At 59.7% G+C, this 18,983-nt stretch overlaps 3 protein-coding genes and 1 pseudogene across 3 annotated transcripts; 2 read left to right on the top strand and 2 right to left on the bottom strand.

Moving 5' to 3' along the window:
* Positions 1–1,803: 1,803 nt before the first annotated feature.
* On the top strand, positions 1,804–6,169 carry PLTP (phospholipid transfer protein). The gene is made up of 16 exons (XM_066198885.1): positions 1,804–1,926; positions 2,709–2,824; positions 3,010–3,109; positions 3,180–3,308; positions 3,445–3,600; positions 3,731–3,794; positions 3,958–4,021; positions 4,138–4,229; positions 4,363–4,539; positions 4,688–4,747; positions 4,846–5,007; positions 5,185–5,252; positions 5,326–5,368; positions 5,514–5,577; positions 5,664–5,740; positions 5,834–6,169. Exons 2-16 carry the CDS (start codon positions 2,716–2,718, stop codon positions 5,972–5,974), a joined length of 1,506 nt encoding a protein of 501 aa, XP_066054982.1. The 5' UTR covers positions 1,804–1,926; positions 2,709–2,715; the 3' UTR covers positions 5,975–6,169.
* A 314-nt stretch (positions 6,170–6,483) lies between these two features.
* CTSA (cathepsin A) lies at positions 6,484–10,750 on the bottom strand. Its single transcript, XM_066198886.1, has 15 exons — positions 10,683–10,750; positions 10,311–10,474; positions 10,128–10,239; positions 9,964–10,014; positions 9,599–9,685; positions 9,342–9,497; positions 8,948–9,039; positions 8,565–8,649; positions 8,356–8,447; positions 8,076–8,154; positions 7,791–7,939; positions 7,644–7,719; positions 7,446–7,535; positions 7,223–7,324; positions 6,484–7,081 (listed from the first exon to the last, which is right to left on the bottom strand). Exons 2-15 carry the CDS (start codon positions 10,472–10,474, stop codon positions 6,998–7,000), a joined length of 1,419 nt encoding a protein of 472 aa, XP_066054983.1. The 5' UTR covers positions 10,683–10,750; the 3' UTR covers positions 6,484–6,997.
* A 602-nt stretch (positions 10,751–11,352) lies between these two features.
* On the top strand, positions 11,353–13,971 carry NEURL2 (neuralized E3 ubiquitin protein ligase 2). The gene is made up of 2 exons (XM_066198892.1): positions 11,353–12,074; positions 13,444–13,971. Exons 1-2 carry the CDS (start codon positions 11,399–11,401, stop codon positions 13,557–13,559), a joined length of 792 nt encoding a protein of 263 aa, XP_066054989.1. The 5' UTR covers positions 11,353–11,398; the 3' UTR covers positions 13,560–13,971.
* On the bottom strand, positions 13,764–18,978 carry LOC136298492 (zinc finger SWIM domain-containing protein 1-like; annotated as a pseudogene).
* Between the last annotated feature and the right edge of the window lie 5 nt (positions 18,979–18,983).

Genomic DNA, 18,983 nt, shown 5'->3' with positions numbered 1-18,983 from the left:
CGCGAAGTGGAGCCCGCGCTTGAGGGAATTGCTTGGCGCATGCGCAAAGGCTGCGCGGTCACCCCGCCCGCCCGGCGCCATCTTTGTGGCGGGCACCGCCTCGCGGTGGGCGCGGAGCGGTCGCGGAGCCGCTTAGTGCGGACCGGCCCCGCCCTCTCACCCGCCGCGGGCGGTCCCGGCACTGACAGGGCGCGGCCGCAGCGGTCGCCACCACAGGGCCTTTGAAGAACGGCGGCGCCGGGGCGGGGCGGCGGCCGGCGCGGGGGGGCTGCATTGATGTACGGGCGCGGGGCTTCCGCCTCCCGCCGGGCACAGCGGTTGATTCTGCTGCGCTTCAGCCCGGGCCGGCCCCGGCAGCCGCTGCCTGTCCCGGCCGTTCCTCGGGCGCAGCGCTGACACGTTCCTCCCGCCACTACTGCCGTGGGCATTCCCTGGGCTGCGGGTCCCGGTGCCGGGCGGCGGGCGCTGGCAGTGAGGGACGCGATGCAGCGCAGGGCAGAGGCGGTGGTCGCTGAGGTCGCTCCCTTGCCCTCCGGTCCGTGGCTGCTGCTGCACAGCATATGCTGGAGGATGACACGGGACGTGGAAGGAGGACACGGCTGTTACTGGGGGGGTCCCTGGGGACCGCAGGACCCCCTCGCAGCCGGCGGAGCTTCTGCCATATCCACCGAGCAGAGCACCCGTCCTGCCTCGGTCCCATCTCCCTGGGCGGCCGATGGCCGGTGCTGGTTCACGGCCCGCGGTGAAGATGGGATGGGGAAACCACGGGGCCTCTCCTGCCTTTTCCTCTGGGATATCCCTGCTGCCCAGCTTTCCAAGGGGTTTCCCATCTCCCAGAGTCCTGCCCTCTGCTCCGGGAGCACCGGGGTCAGTTTAATGAGTTAACGCTGGCGCAGCAGTTCTGGAGGGATAAGTGCTGTGTAAGCACTGAGGCTCCCGTTTTGGGCTTCCAGCAGCCCAGCTTCGCTGCCCAGAGCACCGATAACCGCCCGGGGCACAAAGGGCCGGCTCAGACCGACTCCTGAGGGCAGAGGGGACTCTGTGAAGGGATAGTGAAACTCCAGCCTTGGAGTGAGGCAACTCAAGTGGCCGAGGGGGAGGTGAGGGCAGGGGCAGACTCTCGGCATGGCTCGGCCAGGCAGGATTTTCAGGAGGGAGCCCCGGGCTGAGGAGCTGCCCGTCTTTCCCGTGACGGGAGCAGGACGGCGACATGGGTGCTCATGGGGACGCTCCGGCAGTGCCCATCTCGATGCTGCGACCCTGGCGCCAGCCAAGTTGCCACTAACACACGGGGCAAGGCCATCCAGAGGCACGTCCTGCGGAGCCAGTGCTGCCTGACTTGGGGTCAGGGCAGAGCCTGTGAGGGCAGTCCTGAGGGTCCACAGCCTCGGCATTTTCTCTGCTCAGGTTCATGTTACAGATGGGGATGAACCAGCCCCCAGCAGCACCCCTGGCACGGGGCCGCGGGGTCTGCACTGAAGCTGAGATAGCTCAGCACTAGCAGAAGCTTCGTAACACAGATTGGGAGCCCCCAGGCCCTCCTGAACGCTGTTTGCACATGTGCCCCTCGCACAGGGGGTGCCGGAGAGATCCACGGCCGTGGCTGCACGTGCAGGACGCGGGGAACAGTGTTTTTGGGGGAAGGAAGGCTTCGTGTGCAGCCTGGAGCTGGGGTGGCCAGGCGAGCCGCTGTCTGTGCCGGTGCTGGCAGCCAGCCGGGCTCGGCGGGACACAGACCTGCATCCTCCCCGTCCGTCCGTCCCGCTGTCTCCTCCCAGCTGTGAGCCCGCAAGGAGTGGCAGCTGGGGGCTATATAAAGGCAGGGAAACCTCAGCCAGCTCAAAAGAAAGTCCTGGAGCTGGTGGTGTTCTCCCTCCCTCCTGCCTTCACGTGATTCAGCTTCCCCACGCCGGGACAAGCCTCGCTGTAAGTACTCGAACTGAGCCGGCATTGTGTAGGGCAACCCCCCAGCCTCTGGGCACAACTGTGGCTCCGGGCCCCAGGAAACGGGATCCCCCATCCCCTCCCTTCATAGAAGTGGAGGAAAACGCTGTGTGGGAGCCCTGTCCCATCACACAGCCCTGGGGAGGGGGTGCCCCATCTTCTCCCTTCAGAGAACTGGGGGAAGCTGTGGGGAAGCCCCGTTCCATCCCACAGCCTCGCACTGAGCTCTTCCTGTTGCTGCGGGATGGACATGCTCCGGCTCCCGTCTCAAACCGGCCTGGGGGCAAGCGGCACATCTCGGGGGGGCTGTGAGGGTTGTGGGATGGCCCCATGGGCAAGGGCTCACTCCTCTGCGAAGTGCTGGGGCTCCCCGCTGCAGCACCACTCACGGGGCTGGCGCCTGTCCCTGCGGTTTTGGGAGCAGGGTGTGTTCAGGCCAGGGGGAGTGCTGGAGTGGGTGTCCCCAGATGTGGGACCCTCGGGCTCCTCAGGGCCAGTGCTGGGGCTTATGCACAACATCCTGGGGTGGGGGCCGTGCCCCTCATGGGCTGCTGGTCCAGAGGTTTTGGGCAAAGGTGACCTGGACAGCACGGGGGGTTTCAGGGAGAATAGTGGAGCCGTAGGGTGTTCCTTGGAGCTGTCTCCTGCCCTGGGCAGGTTGGACAGTAGCTGCTTCCCTTCCAGTGTATCCCCCGGGCCTGTTCATGCTGACACCCATGTACGTCCCCAGGCCAGTCTGTGCTGACCCTGCCCTCTGCCTCCAGGTGCGAGATGGCTGCCGGCAGCTGCCTCCTTCTTCTCCTTCTGCCCTCACTGGTCACAGCCTCGCACAGTCCTCCTGGCTGTAAGATCCGGATTACTTCCAAGGGGCTGGACCTGGGTAAGGGGCCAGCCGGGATCTCACAGCCTGAGAAAGAGGGACGCTGGGCACGCTCCTGGGGTCTGTGCTTCTGCAGGGCTCTGGCTGCAGTGCTCCACCATGGGGTGGCCAGGGAGGAGGGGGGGGTGTCAGGGGTGATGCTGCTGGGAGGGCATGTCCCAGCCCAGCCTCATTTTTCCCTGCAGTGAAGCAGGAGGGGCTGCGCTTTGTGGAGCAGGAGCTGCAGAACATCACGGTGTCGGACCTGCATGGGAATGAGGGGCAGTTCCAGTACAACATCAGCCAGTGAGTGCTGCCTGCTGCCCACGGCTTCCCATGTCCATCTGTCTGTCTAACCCTTGTCCCCTCCCTACAGGGTCAAGGTGACAGACCTGCAGCTGGCCTTTTCAGACCTGAACTTCCAGCCCCAGCAGCACCTTGTCTTCAACATCAACAATGCTTCCATTAGCCTACGCTTCCGCAGGCAGCTGCTCTACTGGTTCTTGTGAGCTGCCTCCCCTTCCTGCTGCTCTGGGTGCTAGCCCACCCCACAGCTGTGCTTGCTGGGTGCCATAGGTGCCTTGCTGTCCTGCAGCTGGCAGGAGCTGTGTGCTCATCTCATCTGTTTTCCTGGCTTCCAGCTACGACATTGGGTCCATCAATGCCTCTGCGGATGGTGTCCACATCTACACAGTGCTGCAGCTGGCCAAGGATGAGGCTGGGCGCCTTAAGATCTCCAATATGACCTGCAATGCCTCCATAGCCAGAATGCATGCCGGCTTCTCTGGCACACTCAGGTAGGCCTGACCCCTCTGCCTGTGCCTGGCTTCCCACACCTTCAGTGCTTCCTCAGCCCAGCTGTGTGCTGGAATGGGCACAGAGCCACAGGGAGAACAGGCAGTGCAGAACCACTCTTGTGTCCTCCAGGAAGGTCTACGAGTTCCTGAGCACCTTCATCGTCACAGGGATGCGCTTCCTCCTCAGCCAGCAGGTACAGCTGAGCGCAGAGGGGCTGTGGGATGTTAGACTTGGCCCTTTGTGTGTGGGAGAGAGCAGAGTTGTATCCTGCCTGTCTACTGGGCCTTGTCCTGCCTCTGCAGCTCCTCATCCAGTCCTGGGAGTGATTCCCCTCAGTCTGGCTCCTTGCCTTGCAGATCTGCCCATCTCTGGAGCATGCCAGCCTGGTGCTGCTGAACTCTTTGCTGGACACAGTGCCTGGTGTGTGTTGCCCTGGGAAAGGGACTGGATCCCATTCACTGTGGGGCAGACAGGGCTGGGCATCAGGCTGCCAGGCAGCTCCAGGCTAAGTCACACCAGCACATCTTCCCTGGCAGTGAGGAACTACGTGGATGAGCACATCGGGATTGACTACTCCCTCCTACGGGATCCATCCATCTCCACTGACACCCTTGACCTCGACTTCAAGGTGAACACTGGGTCCTGCCTTGCTGGTCCTTCCCCATCCCTGTGGGAAAGGCTGTGCCAGCAGGCACGTTGGGCTCCATGGAGCAGGTGAGGTGGGCTGCCCTGTGGGAACCTCTCCTACTCTTGGTCTCCAGGGCATGTTCTTCCCCCGGGTGAGAGAGGACCAGGAGCTGGAGAACCATGCGGTGGAGCCGGTGATCAAGGAGACTGAACGCATGGTTTATGTTGCCTTCTCTGAGTACTTCTTTGACTCAGCCATGCACTCGTACTTCCAGGCAGGAGTACTGACCATAGAGCTCCAGGGGGAGAAGGTAAGGAGAACCAGACACTTGGACTGTGTGCAGGCAGGAGGAAGGGGTGGGCTGTGTCACAGTGCAAGGACGTGCCATCCAGGGAGCAGCTTTGCTGGGACTTGCAGCAGCGGCTCACTCCCCCTTCAGTGGTTTATGCTCTCCACAGGTGCCCAAGGACCTGGAGGTTTTGCTGAGAGCCACATTCTTTGGGACCATCTTCATGCTGGTAAGAAGCCCCCAGACAGGGTGCAAGGCATGGCAGAGCCCCAGGGCAGGGCACAGCCCTGTCCTGCTCCCAGCCTTCAGCTCAGCTGCCTTCCCCAGAGCCCTTCTGTGGATGCTCCGCTGCGGCTCGTGCTGCAGGTCTCTGCTCCTCCACGCTGCACCATCAAACCTTCGGGGACCTCAGTCTCTGTCTCTGCTTTCCTGAACATCTCACTGGTGCCCCCGGACCGCCCACCTGTCCAGCTCTCCAGCATGGCCATGGTGAGGCGGGGGGGAGCTGGGGTTCTTTGTGCAGTCACCCCAGTTGTATACGGGAGCAATGTCCCCCATCCTGTGTTGTAAGGCACTGGTGTCACTGAGCAGAGGGACATTGGACCTCTGGGATGAGCTGGCCTGGTTGTCCTCTGCCTGCTGTGAGACAGCCCTCTCCCTCCCCAGGAAACCAAGCTGAGTGCCAAGGTGTTTCTGCAAGGGAAGGCGCTGCGCGTGCAGATGGACCTACGACGGTATGGGGAGAGTCCCATGAGGGCATGGGGAGTCCCCTCCACACCCTACTCACAACTGCTTCCTTCTGTCCAGGTTTCGCATCTATTCCAAGCAGTCAGCACTGGAGTCGCTCGCGGTGAGAGCATGGTGATGGCCTGGGAACTCTTACACCCAGCCACAGCGTGGGCTGGGCTGGGGAGAGGCTGTCCATTCAGAATCCCCACTTAACAGCCCTGGCTGGTAGCTCTGCCACTACACTGACCCCAGCTCTTCTCCCACAGCTGTTCTCACTGCAGGCCCCACTGAAGACCCTGCTGCAGCTGACCATCATGCCTATCATTAACGGTAAGCATCACTGCTCCCACACAACTGGCAGTTGTAAGCAGGGGCACAGCAGGGCTCAGCCTCATCCCAGCTCTCCCTCTCTGCAGAGAGGACAAAGAAGGGGGTGCAGATCCCACTGCCTGAAGGCATGGACTTCACCAGGGAGGTGGTCACCAATCATGCGGTACGTGGTGGGATGGGAGAGCCTGTGCCTCCATGTCCTGCTGGGAAGGGCATTGTCACCTCCAGCCTTGCATTGACCCTCTTCCCTCTGCAGGGATTCCTCACAGTGGGAGCTGATCTCCACTTCTCCAAGGGGCTGCGGGAGGTGATTGAGAAATACCGCCCAGTGCCGACAGCCGCTGCCTACTCCAGCTCCCGGCCTGCAGAGCCTAGCCTGGACCCCAGCTCACTCTAGCTCTCCTCCCTGGACCAAGGGCAGATCCCGGGCTGGACCCGTAGACCATAGGTAGGAAGCAGCTTCCCTGGTACCACCAGCACATTGTCAGGGCATCCAGGCCCTAGTGGGGTGCAGCAAGGTGGAGAGGGTGCTCTGGGAACCCCTGCTGCACCCCTGCGCATTACACTAATAAACCACCTGACTCCAACCACATGGCCTTGTTGCTTGGAGGACGTGTCCATGCTGGGGTACATGGTGGGAAGATGGAAAGGAGGCAGCTGATGCTGCTGCCCAGCTTGGGTCCTTGGGAGCAGATGCAGCTTAGTGCAGTACCAGAGAGCTCAGAGAGACTGTGCTGCCGCTTAGGTGGGTCACTTGTTTCAAGGATGCAGGAACACCTGCAGAGAGGGCACATCTCACAGAGCCCAGGGTCCCCTGGCACAGGGCATTTGCACTCACTGGTGCTCCTCAGCGAGCAGAGGAAAGGGAAGCAGGGGCTGGCACAAAGGTGCGCAGAGGAGCAGAACCACCTTGGTCAGAGTTTATTGCGAGTTCCTGAAGCACTGAGTGCCCTGGCAGTGGGATTGGTATGGTAGTGGTGGTAAGTCTCCTTCAGTAGGAGCAGAGGTGGTGGGAGCCAAGGTAGAAGTGAGCAGGACCCAGCTGCCCCCTGCTGCTGCTCCTTATAGCCTGCCCAGGCTGTGTGCCTGGGCAGCCAAGGGGAAGTGCTGGGGATTAGTCCCTGCCTGGGAGGGAAGCAGCTACTGCCGCAGACAGAGAGGAGGCAAGACAGGAAGCCACAAGGAAGGCGGTGGCTGCAGCAAGGGCACAATGCCTCTCCGACAAGGACAGAGTCCCCCAGCCCATGTCCCCCACCCACGACAGCAGGCAGCCCTGTCCAACCTGGGAGGGAAGGCTGCAGATGTGACAGGTCTGTGGTGTAGCCGAGCAGCAGTGAGGACGGGCTGTGCAAGGTGCCAGCAGTGAGGGCGGGTGGGGTGGTGAGAGCAGCTGGAGCGCCAGGCGCTACCTCTGCAGCTCTTAGTAAGGCTGGTTCTTAATGAAGCGGCAGAACATGGTGAAGGCAGCAAGTGGCCGGTCTGTGGGCACCATGTGGCCAGCTCCCTGTAGAAAAGGGGCAGCGGTTGTCAGTGTGGCTGGGGTGCTGCCACAGCCCAGCTGACACCATCCTACCCTGATTGCAGCCTTGGTGTCCAGCACACCCACCCACAGCCCATCCCTGGCCCACAGAGTCCTCAGCCCTACCTTGACAGTGAGGAAGGCGATGTTGGTGAATTCCTTCACAAAGCCACCGATCTGGTTCTCACCGTTTTCTGTGTAGAGCCAGGGCCGGCGAGCCACCTGCACCTGGGAGTAGCAGCAGAGCCTTCAGCACCTGCGGCTGGCCCTGCCCATGCTCCTGCCTCAGCCAGCTACAGCACATAGCCTGGAGCCAGCAACTGGCCTGACCTGGGCCCTGCCCATTTACCTTCTGGCACAGGGAATCCACAAACCACTCATCCCCGAGAAAGTTGCAAGCCATGTCAACGTCCCCATTGTACACCAGGATCCGGTATTTCTGTGTAGCAGACAGAGAGTGAGCTGTTGGCAGGGCAGCAGCCCCAGCCAGGTAGGAGGCTGAGCTGTCAGAGACACTCCCAGGGTCTGTGGGCACCCCTGCACACACCGTGGTTCCAAGCAGCTTGAGGTACTGCTCATTCATCTGCATGTACAGGCGCTTGTAGTTGCGGTTCACGTCAAAGCTGTGGAGGAAGTAGTGGCATCACATCTGCTCCTTCTCAGAGTAGTCCCTTCCTGCTCACAGCTTGCTCACCTGCACACCTGCCACTCTGGGGCCTCAGGGGAGATGTGCAGAGCCTTCCGCACTTCAGGGGAGTTCAGATACATGCTAGGGGCTGTGGAATTGGTGCAAGGGGGGTCCATCCGGACCTTCTTTCGGGCTACTGGCATCCGGAACAGGTTCTGGGATAGGCGGGAGAGTCACTGTCACAGCAGCACCTGCCCTGTGGAGCAGGTGCTTTCTGCCCCTCCTGCCCACAAGAGCACAACTGGCCAAACAGGCTGCTTGCAGTCCAGCAGCATGGGCACCTCAGCTCACCTGCCTCCAGGAGAACCTCAGTGGCATCCGGATGAAGGAGTTGCCCAGGTCATGTGTGATGAGATAATCACCCTCGTACCTGTAGCCAGAGTGAGTATGAGGACAGACTGAAAACCCTGGGGAATAAGCGCTAAGGGCTCTCCCATGGAGAGTCCTCAGCAGCAGCCACACACCATCCGTCCCAGAGGGGCCCCCTGCCCAGCCCACCATGTCCCCCTGTGCCAGTGCAACCAAAGCAATCCGCTGCCTATAAAACCATTTTCCCTGGGGCCATTCTCACCTTATGCTACCTGGGACACCTCCGTCGCATGGGGCATAGAGGTTGTAGATATTGAGGCCAGACTCCTCTACAATCTGAATCATCTCTCCCATCTGCAAGAAACCACAAGAAGGGTTTGGGACTCAGCAGAACCCCTCTGGAATTGAGGGCCCACCGAGAGCCAGGCACATGCTGCTCAACACATGTATAGGAGCTCTGGCTCCCCTCACCTTGAGTGTGCAGTTCAGGTTGGAGTTGTCATGGAAGTTGCACTTCCCCTGGGAGCAGCAGAAGGCCTGCAGGTCTTTCCACAGCCTGTAGGCAGAGACCAGGACCACTTGGACCAGGTAGCAACACTGACATGACAGCTGCCGTGCAGCTCTCTGCCCAGTGGCCACAAGGCACACAGCATGGCCCCATGCCCTCTTTACCCCACAAACAAATGCACCCATAGGAGCTGCCTGGGACAAGGAGCCACAGCCCAGCTGCTGGCCCAGGGCAGCCTAGGCGCTGCCCTTGTCTCAACACCACCAACCCAGAGAGCCCCAGCCTCAGCTGTGCACTCATCGTGCTTGCACAGGGACGGCAAATCCAGCATTCCCTCTGCTCTTACTCGGTCCCCAGCAGCCCGTGGTAATAGGCAAAGTAAACCAGAGAGTTGTCATTGATCTCATAAGATGAGAGGCCGTTTCCCACAGCGATTCCCTGCGAGGCAAGAAGAAAACAACCCTGTTGTGTTCCAGCTCCCCGCAGGGCAGTCACAGCACAGCAGCCGCAGGCAGGAAGCAGATGTGGAACTGTTTACTCTGCGAAGGGAACAGGGAGGGTTGGGGAGCCTGAGGACGCTGCCCTGGCAGCAGGGACAGACACGTCCACCAGCAGCTGCTGCCAGAACCCCAGGAAGAGATGAAAGGCTGCAGGGCCAGACGTGCCCTACATCCCGGCTGGTCCCACCCCAGCTGTGCCAAGCCCTCAGCTTCCCAGCTGGGCAGAGCCAAGCTGCCCACCTTCAGGTTGAGGCTGGGGTCCTGCATCACCCACTCTGCCAGTGTGGGAATGTAGACACCTCCATAGCTCTCCCCTGTGAGGAAGAGATCATTCTTGGAGTACTCAGGGAAGAGCCGGAGGAAGTCCTTCAGTGCCAGGTAGTTGTTGTGAGCAACCTGCAGGGAGCAGGTGGCATGGTCAGGTGGTGAGGCTGCATCCCATGTCCAGGAGGGGGCAGGCAGTGGAGCAGGGCTTTCCCTGCACCCCAGTCACTCGCCTCAGTGTCATTTGTGCCATACTTCTTGTCATCGGAGTATGAAAAGCCGACACCAGCAGGAGACTCTACGTAAAGGATGTTGGCAATCTGCGAGGACAACAATGGAGCCAGCAATCAGGGGAGACCCTCTGGCTCAGTGGGGCCAAGAGTAGCTGGCCCTGCCCATGGCAGCACCGACAGGAGTGTGGCCCGCCCCAGGGCTGTGCTGGAGTGGCCACATTCCTGTGCTGCTCAACAGCGAACTCCAGAGGAGGGTGTGTTGGGTGGGAGGGGAGCAGCGGAAGGGTCGGCTCCATGGAGAGGGCAGGAGGAACTGGCTCAGGGCCACCCCATCTCCAAGCCACAAAGGGAAGCAGTGCCTGTACCTTGTTCCATGCGTACTCATTGTACTTCAGTGTGACGCCATCAGGCTGGATCTGAGAAAGAAGGTGGCGACTGATAGGCAAAGCAGGGCAGGACACAGCGGGATGGCTTGTGCCACACAACTGGTTCTGAGTCCTTGAGCCACAGGATAGCAGTGACTACTAACCAGGAAGGGGCCATGCTCCTTGAGGAAGCCCTCCATAGAGCTGCAGCCAGGGCCCCCGTTCAGCCATAGCACCAGGGGGCTGCTCTGGGGATTGCTCTGGGCCTCCACGAACCTGTGGATGTGCAACTGTGAGTGCCCGGCGCCAGCCGATGCCCCCCCATCGCCAGGCGCAGTCCCACGTACCAGTAGTGCAGGTACTTGCCCGGCCCGGCGCAGAGGTAGCCCGAGAAGTGGCGGAAGGAGGGTTGCTTTGACAGCCCGGGCAGGTACGTCACCTCATGGTCCGGGGGGGCGGCCTGGCTCAACCCTAGCAGCAGCAGCAGCGACGACAGCAACACTGGCCCCATCTGCGGTGGGCGGAAGGGACGGTCAGGGCGCTGCCGGCCAGGAACGGCCGCGGCAGCGTCCCGCGAGCGCCCCGCCCCGGCTGCTCCAGCCCGGCCCCCAACTCGGGGCTGAGCCCCGGCCCGGCGCAGTCGGCTCCACTGGAGCCAGTCCCGGTCTCTCCGTCCCGGTCCCTCCGTCCCGTCCCGGTGCCCCCCCGGTCCCGCTGACCGCGGCCGCTTCCCGGCAGGGCGCTCGCAGGCGGCGGTCACGGCGGGCACATGACACGCGCCCATATGACCCGCGGCGCTCACGTGAGGGGGGCGGTGCCCAACAGCGACCAATCAGCGCCCCGGGGGCGGCCGGCCCGGCCCCGCCCGCGCACGTGGGAGCGGCCCCGGACGGGGACCGGGACCGTAGCGGGGGGGCACCGATGGACCCCCGCTCCCCAACGGGGGCAGCCGGCGGGGGGTGCGATGCGCCGGTAGGCACAACCGGGCGCTATCGGTTACAGCTGGGTACCACCGGGCACCACCACTGCCACTGCCGGGCCACTGCCAGGCACCACCGGCCACAGCCGGGTGCCACCCAGCACTGCTGGGTAAAGCCGGGCATCACCAGGCACTGCCAGTCATCGCCGTGAGATGACCACTGGCCACTGCTGGCTATGGCTGGTACCACTGGGTACCACCAGTCACTGCCAGGCACTGCTGGACAGTATGGGCACAGCCAGGTACCCCGGCCTAGGTGGCAGCGTGCTGGACAGTCCCGTGTGGAATGCCTGTGGGTCTGGTTTGGGCCCGGTTGTGCCCAGCAGCCACAGGGGTCCCCCAACCTCCGCCATGGCACTAGGACCCTCCTTGAGCCCTCTGGTTGTCCCTCCCAGCCGGGCTGTCACCACCTCACAGCAGCTGTGACAGGGACAGTTAAAAATAGCTCCGGCAGCAATGGCTGCCCGGTGCCGGCTTGCTGCACGCTTCCACCACATTCACGGCACCAACATCCGCCTGGATGCCTCACACACGCAAGCCACACGGGTGGAGAGCTTTGCCAACGGGCTCTGCTTCAGCCAGGAGCCTCTGGCACCTGGGCAGATTTTCCTGGTGGAGATTGAGGAGAAGGAGCTGGGCTGGTGCGGGCACTTGCGCGTAGGACTGACAGCCCACGATCCCCAGAGCCTGGAGGTAGTGCCTGAGTACTCGCTGCCGGACCTGGTCAACATGGGGGACACCTGGGTGTTTGCCATCACCCGGAACCACAACCGTGTGGTGGTGGAGGGGGAGGAGGTGCACGCGCGGGGGAGTGCCTGGGAACCATTCCTGCTGATCGAGCGGGTGCGGATCCCCCGTGACACGCTGGTGGGGCGCAGCCGGCCCAGCCGCTACAGCCACATCCTGGATGACCTGTACAAGATGAATGTGCTGCCTGCCACCGCCCGGCGCAGCCGCATCGGGGTTCTCTACGCCCCACAGCCCGACGGCACCGCTGACATGCACATTGTCATCAACGGTGAGGACATGGGACCGAGCGCCAGGGGCCTGCCTACCACCCGCCCACTCTACGCCGTCATTGACGTCTTTGCCTCCACCAAGAGCGTCCGGGTCATCCCAGTGGATTATGGCTGTAGGTATCTGTGCCCGTCCCTGCGGCACGTGCTGTGTGGGCCGGGAGTGGGGGAGCTCTGGTGGGGTCATCCCACAGTTGCCAACAGGGGGAAGGTTGGCATGTGCCACTGGGCAGATGGACACAGGGGGTTAAGAGGGCACAGGAAAGCCTCTGATCATTGTGGAGCACAGGTGAGATCCACAGTACTACTGCTGGGCAGTGTCTGATGAAAGCTTTGCCATGGGCGCTGTGCTGGGGCCAGAGAAGAGACTCCCAGCAGCAGCAGCAGTCAGGCAGAGGCCCCCTGGCCACCCTTCCCAAGGAGAGTGATGGGGTTGGGTGTTCGGGGCTGTCCCACAGCTGTGAGGCCTTGCTGTGCCCAGCCTTGCCTACAGCATGTGGCAGCCAGAGCCAACCAAGAACCTGCCCTGGCATCAAAACATCCACCTACATTCAGCATGGCTTAGCACATTGCACTGACACATCTACCGCGTGTCCCAGACACAGTGCTCCCTGGGCAGACACCCTGTGATGCCATCGGAGCCTGGGCATTATCCTGTGTCCCTTGGTTTGCTGGGAGGGACCAGGCTAATAAGTGCTAATTAGCATCATGCTGGAAAAATGAGGAGATGGATCAGGTGAGACAGAGCCAGAAGACCTAGAGCCAGAGTACTGGCTGCCCCCAGCACTGGGAGCCACTGCTTCACATGCTGGTGTCAGAGCAGCTGCTTCTGTTCCAAGGCTGGAACATGGTATTCTCCCTGGTGTAACACCTGAGGAGAGTGCTGGCTGCAGCAGACAGTACCCATGCTGCTAAGCCACCGATGGCTCTGGGAACTGCTATCACAAGAGCAGGAACCAGGCAGATTCTGTGCAGGTGCCCAAGGGAATGGTTCTCATGGTGGTCTGTCCCCAAAGGCATGGCAGGCGCTGTCTCTGCAGGCAGTGTAGCCCCAGCCTGTAGACACTGACCCAGCAGCCTGGTGCTGGGGCAAGTGCAGGCAGACCAAGGGAGTGGGATGGGAAAGAAGCACAGCATGGGTATGTGAAACCTGGAAAGTTGCTTAACAGCTGCCAGAGAAAGAAATGCAAACCAGGCACAGTCACATACAGCTAGGGCACATAACTGTCTCTCAATCTTCCTCCTAATAGCGGGAAAAGCTTTGCTGCCCAGGGCCCTTGAGCTTCCAGCCCTGCTGGAGCAGCCTGGCACCAGCCCCCGCACAGCCAGTTCAAGCCCAGGGCAGGATGAAGCCACAGAACAAACTCACCCACCACTGCCTTTAACCACAGTGCCTCGGAGAAGCTCTGCCAGTTCCTCCACCCCTCTGTGCTCAGCCTCCCTGATGACTTGCCCAGCTCAGGTACACTCTCTGTTCTCTTCCAGTTCCTTCCCTGCAGACACTGTGCCGGCTGGTTATCCAGAAACACATTGTGCACCGCCTGGCCATCGATGGCCTGGACTTGCCCCCGCTACTCAAGAGCTACTGCCAACATGAGTGAGGTATCAAGGGTGCTGCTGGGCTGCCCCCCACATCTACAGCCCCCCAGTGATGGCTGCCTGGCAGGCTCTGTGCCCCTTCCCTGCCCACTCGCCCACCACGTGCTGCTGAAGGGCTGACATGAGAGCAGGGCAAAGTGGGGTTGGGATTTTCCCCACACTGATGGTGTGGCATGCCCAGAGTACGGGCAGGGGGATTGATGTGGGTCAGAGAAAGCAATAAAGTGCTTCCAGACAAGACTCTGTCAAAGGAGGCTTGGGGGCCTGGAACCCCCCCCGTGCTTCAGCAATCCCTTGTGGGAGCAGTTCCCCCACCAGTGAGGAAGGGAGTACAGGCCACACAGCCCTGTGGGGTTCAGGACGTGTCTCCAGCCCTGGAATTACACTGTACTGTCTGGATGGATCAGAGCAAGTACTGAGGTGGGTGGAGCGTGGGAGGGCACAGCACTCACGTGGAGGTAAATTACAGCTGGACGCTCATCCCGGGCAGTTTCACTCTTGGGAAAGATGTTTACCCAGAGAACGATGAGTTATTTCCTGTGTGTTCAGCTTGGAGGGGGACGAGTCAGATGCTGGAGTACCCAGACAGCAGTGCTGGCAGCAGCCGTTGCTTGGGCACGTGTCTGTGGCCACAGAGCCAGTCACAGTGACCTGGTGCAGGGCACAGCCATCCTGACTTGCAGCTCCGTGCCCTCAGCCAGACCCTTCAACTCCTGGCAGGTGGGGATGGCAGCCAGCATCCTGCAGTGCCTATGCCAGGCTGGAGGGGAGGCAGCGTGGCAGCTGTGCAGAGGAACAGGCTGGAGGGGAAAGGTCTAAAATCAGAGGGGTGGGTGCCTGTGGGAGCCAGAAAGATAGCAAAGAGGCTGGCAAGGCCTTCCAGGCCTCTTCCACAGCACAAAGGAAAATCAAGCAGCTCTAAGCTTACAAAAAGGTGTTTTGAAGAAACCCGATGCTATATTTAGTCGGAGACTCGATAGTATCAGATCATGTTACAAAACTCTTGCTCAAAGGAAATCCCCAGCCCGAAACCAGGACCAACTCCATCAGCACCAAAGTGTTAATGAAGGAATTGCTAAATGGGGAAAACATGAACAGTGACCAAACCACAGCAATGGAGTGAGGTCTCTGACACTCCCTGCTATGTCCCAACAGGCTGGGAGCTGCTGGGGCTGGAGGTCATCTGGCTGCAATGGGACTGGGGAACTCACCCACTCCAGAGCAGCGCCCACAGACCAGGGCGTTTACTCTCCAGGCTGTTTTCCCTCCCCCACCCTTGCATGAAGCCTTTGCTCCCCACCTCCCTGCAGTGTTATCTGCCCGGCAGTGACCCCCACACACAAGGGCGGGTTCCTCTTTTTTAAGGAATTGAGAGCAGCTGCTGCAACCAGACAAACAACACCCCTGCTCTACAGTAGGCTGCAGCACAGTGGGATTGCAGGGATTCAGGAGCTGCCAGCTCCTCCCACCTGGGGCACCACAGTGAGACACGACCACTGACCACCGAGGAGCACTGCCCAAAGCCCTGCCCGATTTCCCATGCCCTGTTCCCTGGGCAGGGAGGGGTAGCTGCAGCTGGCACAGGGCCAGACTCAGCTTCCAAACAACACAAGGGTGATTTATTGGCTCTGTTGCACAACACCTCACAGCTGGATGCTGCAAGGACCTGTGGGTGCTGGCTACAGATGAAATAGTTCTGTCACATGTTACTGTACCTAGACCTCTACAAAACTGTGGGCCTTTATGGGATTAATTTGAGAAACCACAAAGAGCCGGCTGATGTCATCACAAAGACTCTCAGTGATTTTTGAACAGTTTTGGGAATCTGGAGAGGTGCCACATGACTGGAAGCTGGGTAACGATGTCCCGATTTCAAAGAAGAGCAGGAAGCAGGACCCTGGAAACTACAGGCCTGTCAGTCTCACTTCAGTGCCCAGTAAAATCATGGAAAAGATCATTCTGGCAGGTACTGAAAAACACCTGGAAGAAAATAGAGTCACCATTCACAGCCAGCATGGCTTCATGAAGCCAAAGTCCTGCTTGTTGAACATGATTTCCTTTGACAACAGGGTAACCCACCTAACTGACCAAGGAAAGCCAGTAGATGTAATGTTTTGGGGCTTCAGCAAAGCTTTTGATACTATCTGTCCCAGTATTCTTTTGGACAAATTATCTAGCTTGCAGCTGAATAACCCTGTTAGACAATGGGTGAGCAACTGGTTCACAAGCTGGGCACAAAGAGTTATAATGAATGGGGTGACATCAGGCTGGTGTCCAGTCACTAGAGAGGTTCTATAGGGCTCCACCCTTGGCTCAGTTCTCTTCAACATCTTCATTAACAACTTGGACTCGGGACTTGAAGGAATTCTAAGTAATATATTAATATTTAGTGCTGACAACACTAAATTGGGAGGAGCTGTCAACTCCATTAAGGGCAGAGAGGCCCTGCTGAAAGACCTCAACAAATTGGAGAGATGGGCAATCACCAACTGTGTGAAGTTTAACAGGAAAAAGTGACAGATTCTGTGCCTTGTACAGGGCAACCCTGGTTGTATATACAGACAGGGGAACAAGATGTTGGAGACCAGCACTGTGGAAAGGGACCTGGAGGTCCTGATAGATGGCAAGTTGAATATGAATCAGCAGTGCCCTGGCAGCTGGGAGGGCCAACCCTGTCCTGGGGGCATCAGGCACAGCATCACCAGCAATGGAGGGGATTGTCCTGCCCTGCTCTGCACTGGTGCAGCCTCACCTTGAGTCCTGGAGGCAGTTTTGGAGTTTTGGCACCACAATGTAAAAAAAGACAATGGGTTATTAGAGAGCATTCAAAAGATGACATGAGAATGGTGATGGGACTGGAGACGAAGTTTATGAGGAACAGTTGAGGCCACTTGGTCTGTTCAGCCTGGAGAAGAGGAAACTGAAGGAAGACCTCCTTGTGGTCTTCAACATCCTCATGAGAGGAAGCAGAGGAGCAGGCACTGATCTCTTCACTGTCATGATCAGTGACAGTGGTCAAGAACTTGAGGAAATGGTATAAAACTGAGTCAGGAGAGATTGAGGTAGGATATCAGAAAAAGGTTTTTCACCTGGAACAGGCTCTCGTGGGCAGTGGTCGTGGCATCAAGCCTGTCTGAATTCAGGAAGTGTCTGGACAATGCTCTCAGGCACAGGGTGGGATTTTTGTGGTGTCCGGCACAGGACTGGGAGTTGGACATGATCCCAATGGCTCCCTTCCAACTCAGCAGATTCTGTGATACCAGCACCTCCCACAACACACCACCCAGAGCTGGCTCCTGGCCACAGCTGTTAGCCAGGTCAGTGACTGTTACCTTTCCTGCGGGATCAGGATCCCAATCCACTTCCTCTGCTGCCCTGTGCAAGAAGCGATGCTCATTCAGCAGATCAAGGACCCAAACTTCCCCTTCCACGCCAAGGAAATGACAGGCTGAGGGGAATTAAGGTGCAAGACAGGACACAGAGAAAGCATCCAGCTTAGCTCCCACTCAGTGCTGGAACTTCACCTCAATGTAGGGCCTGATCCAGCTGTCAGCCAGTTCCCACAAAGTCCTCACTACTGTGGCAGGCAGCTGCCTGATCTCTGCTGTGAGGAAGAACACCACCAGGGATTTATCCAAAGATTTATTCCAGGACCTCTTTAGAACCTCCAATAGGCCATCAGCACTGTCTCACCCAGCCCGATGGGCATCTAATCCCCTCTCCCATGGTCTACTGAGCATCTCCCTCTGCAAGAGCTTCCTGTTTGAATTCAGCATGGCCAAGATGTGCCAGCAGGACAGCTGGAAGGCCTGGTTGAAGTGGCAAGTGTAGATACTTGGGCCTTCCTGGAAGGTGGGCATCCTTCAGGATCTGTACACTGAGCGTGTCCTACCTGGTGCCAATCAGCTGCATGGACTTCCAAACCTCTGCCAGCTCACTCATGCACAGCCTGGCAGCAGCCTCTGAGGAAATGCCACTCAAAAACTGCCTGATGCCATCTTCAGTCCTTTGGGTAATTTAATCTTCACTGTCATCCTCTGAGGTTTCTGTGGCCTCCAGTTTTGCCACAGGATACAGGATCTAACAGGGACTGAGCTGGCTGGCTCACTCTGGAGAAGAGCATGAGGTGTTTCAGGCTGACACTGCAGGGCCTTAGGGAGCTGGTGGGCTCTGGAGAACAATCAAACAATTCTCAGCAGCTGCAGGAGAGGCTGACACAGGCTGCTGCTTCTGCTGAGCTGCTGTCACAGTGGGGGAAGCTTGGCCAGAGCTCTGGGATTTGTTACCCTGGCACACCAGAGGGTCAACAGGCAAGTCTGAAACAGGCAGACTCTGGGGAGCTGCCTGAGCAGCACAGTGATCAAGATGGTGAGCAGAATGTCACGGCATCAGGAGGGATCTTAGAAACACACTTTTCATAGTGCTGGACCAAGGCGGTGATGCAGCTCTCCAGAGAGAGCCCAGCACTGAAAATCTGACTTAACCCTTGGATGACAATCTCCAGCTCCATGAAGAAGTCTCTGCTCTTGCCCTAGATGCCCTCCGTGCGTAGCCCCGATCCCATCCTCGAGCAGCCAGTGAAGGTGGAGCTGAGGCAGCAAGTCCAGCGTGATGAGGTCTCTCAGGACGGCGAGCAGCTCCTGCCGGTGGCTCTCAGTGCCTGCAGCCGTGGCTTTCCTGGCGGCGATCACGGCCAGCCACTCGGTGAGGTGCTCCAGGTACGGCTGCTGCAGCCACTTGCCGAGGGGGAACACGGAGAGCTGCGCCGCTGCCGCGGGCCACCTCCGGGCTGCCGCTACCGGCGGGGACATCGCGGCGCGTCCCTGTCCCTGCCGCGCTCCGCCGCCGTCTCCCCCGCCGATCACGGCGCGGTGTCGCCTCACACGGCGCTCGGCACCGCCCGCCGCGGCGGGACCGGAGCGCTCGGGCGCCGCCCGCAGCGGCCGCTCTGCATCGCACCGGGCCGGGGACGCCGGGAGCGCCCCTCGGTGTGGCCGCTACCCAGAGCGGCGTGCGGGCACCGGCTCATGCCTGCCTGCCTCCCCCTCCTCCCTCCTTCGACTGCTCCCCAGCGCTCTGCAGCAGCTCGAGGCTCAGCGACTGGACTCTCTCTCATGTCTCTCACTTCAGCAAGAAGTGCACCTCTCTCCGCCCTCACTCCTTGCTCTCCATAAGGAAGAGGACTTGTCCTCCCTTGCCCGGCGCCCCGTGTAGGAAGAGACTCTCAGCAACTGCTTGAAGAAGCACTTCATCACATTGATGTGGAAGCTGCTAACCATGTGTTTGTGTTTTTACCCCTAAACCACACGGTTCTGCAGTTCTGGAGGAGCAGGCTAGAACATGACAAGAAAAGCTTCAAGGAAGGAGGTTAAACTCTGTTTTAAGAATGCAAGTTACATTTTAAAAGGGCAAAGGGAGCAGTTGCG

This window comes from Chamaea fasciata, unplaced genomic scaffold, assembly GCF_029207755.1.
Source record: "Chamaea fasciata isolate MVZ Bird 193981 ecotype frontalis unplaced genomic scaffold, bChaFas1.0.hap1 SCAF_17, whole genome shotgun sequence".
Lineage (NCBI taxonomy): Eukaryota > Metazoa > Chordata > Aves > Passeriformes > Sylviidae > Chamaea > Chamaea fasciata.
This window is presented reverse-complemented; position numbering and strand designations above follow the sequence as displayed.

Excerpts from the sequence above, each read along its gene's own strand:
- NEURL2 (XM_066198892.1), top strand. The coding sequence starts at position 11,399 with ATGGCTGCCCGGTGCCGGCTTGCTGCACGCTTCCACCACATTCACGGC. Across the intron at positions 12,075-13,443 it reads CATCCCAGTGGATTATGGCT|TTCCTTCCCTGCAGACACTG; the intron begins GTAGGTATCTGT and ends GTTCTCTTCCAG.
- PLTP (XM_066198885.1), top strand. The coding sequence starts at position 2,716 with ATGGCTGCCGGCAGCTGCCTCCTTCTTCTCCTTCTGCCCTCACTGGTC. Across the intron at positions 3,601-3,730 it reads GGCTTCTCTGGCACACTCAG|GAAGGTCTACGAGTTCCTGA; the intron begins GTAGGCCTGACC and ends TGTGTCCTCCAG. Across the intron at positions 5,253-5,325 it reads GTGCAGATGGACCTACGACG|GTTTCGCATCTATTCCAAGC; the intron begins GTATGGGGAGAG and ends CCTTCTGTCCAG.
- CTSA (XM_066198886.1), bottom strand. The coding sequence starts at position 10,474 with ATGGGGCCAGTGTTGCTGTCGTCGCTGCTGCTGCTGCTAGGGTTGAGC. Across the intron at positions 8,448-8,564 it reads ACCTGAACTGCACACTCAAG|ATGGGAGAGATGATTCAGAT; the intron begins GTGAGGGGAGCC and ends GGTTTCTTGCAG. Across the intron at positions 7,082-7,222 it reads TCGCCTTCCTCACTGTCAAG|GGAGCTGGCCACATGGTGCC; the intron begins GTAGGGCTGAGG and ends CCTTTTCTACAG.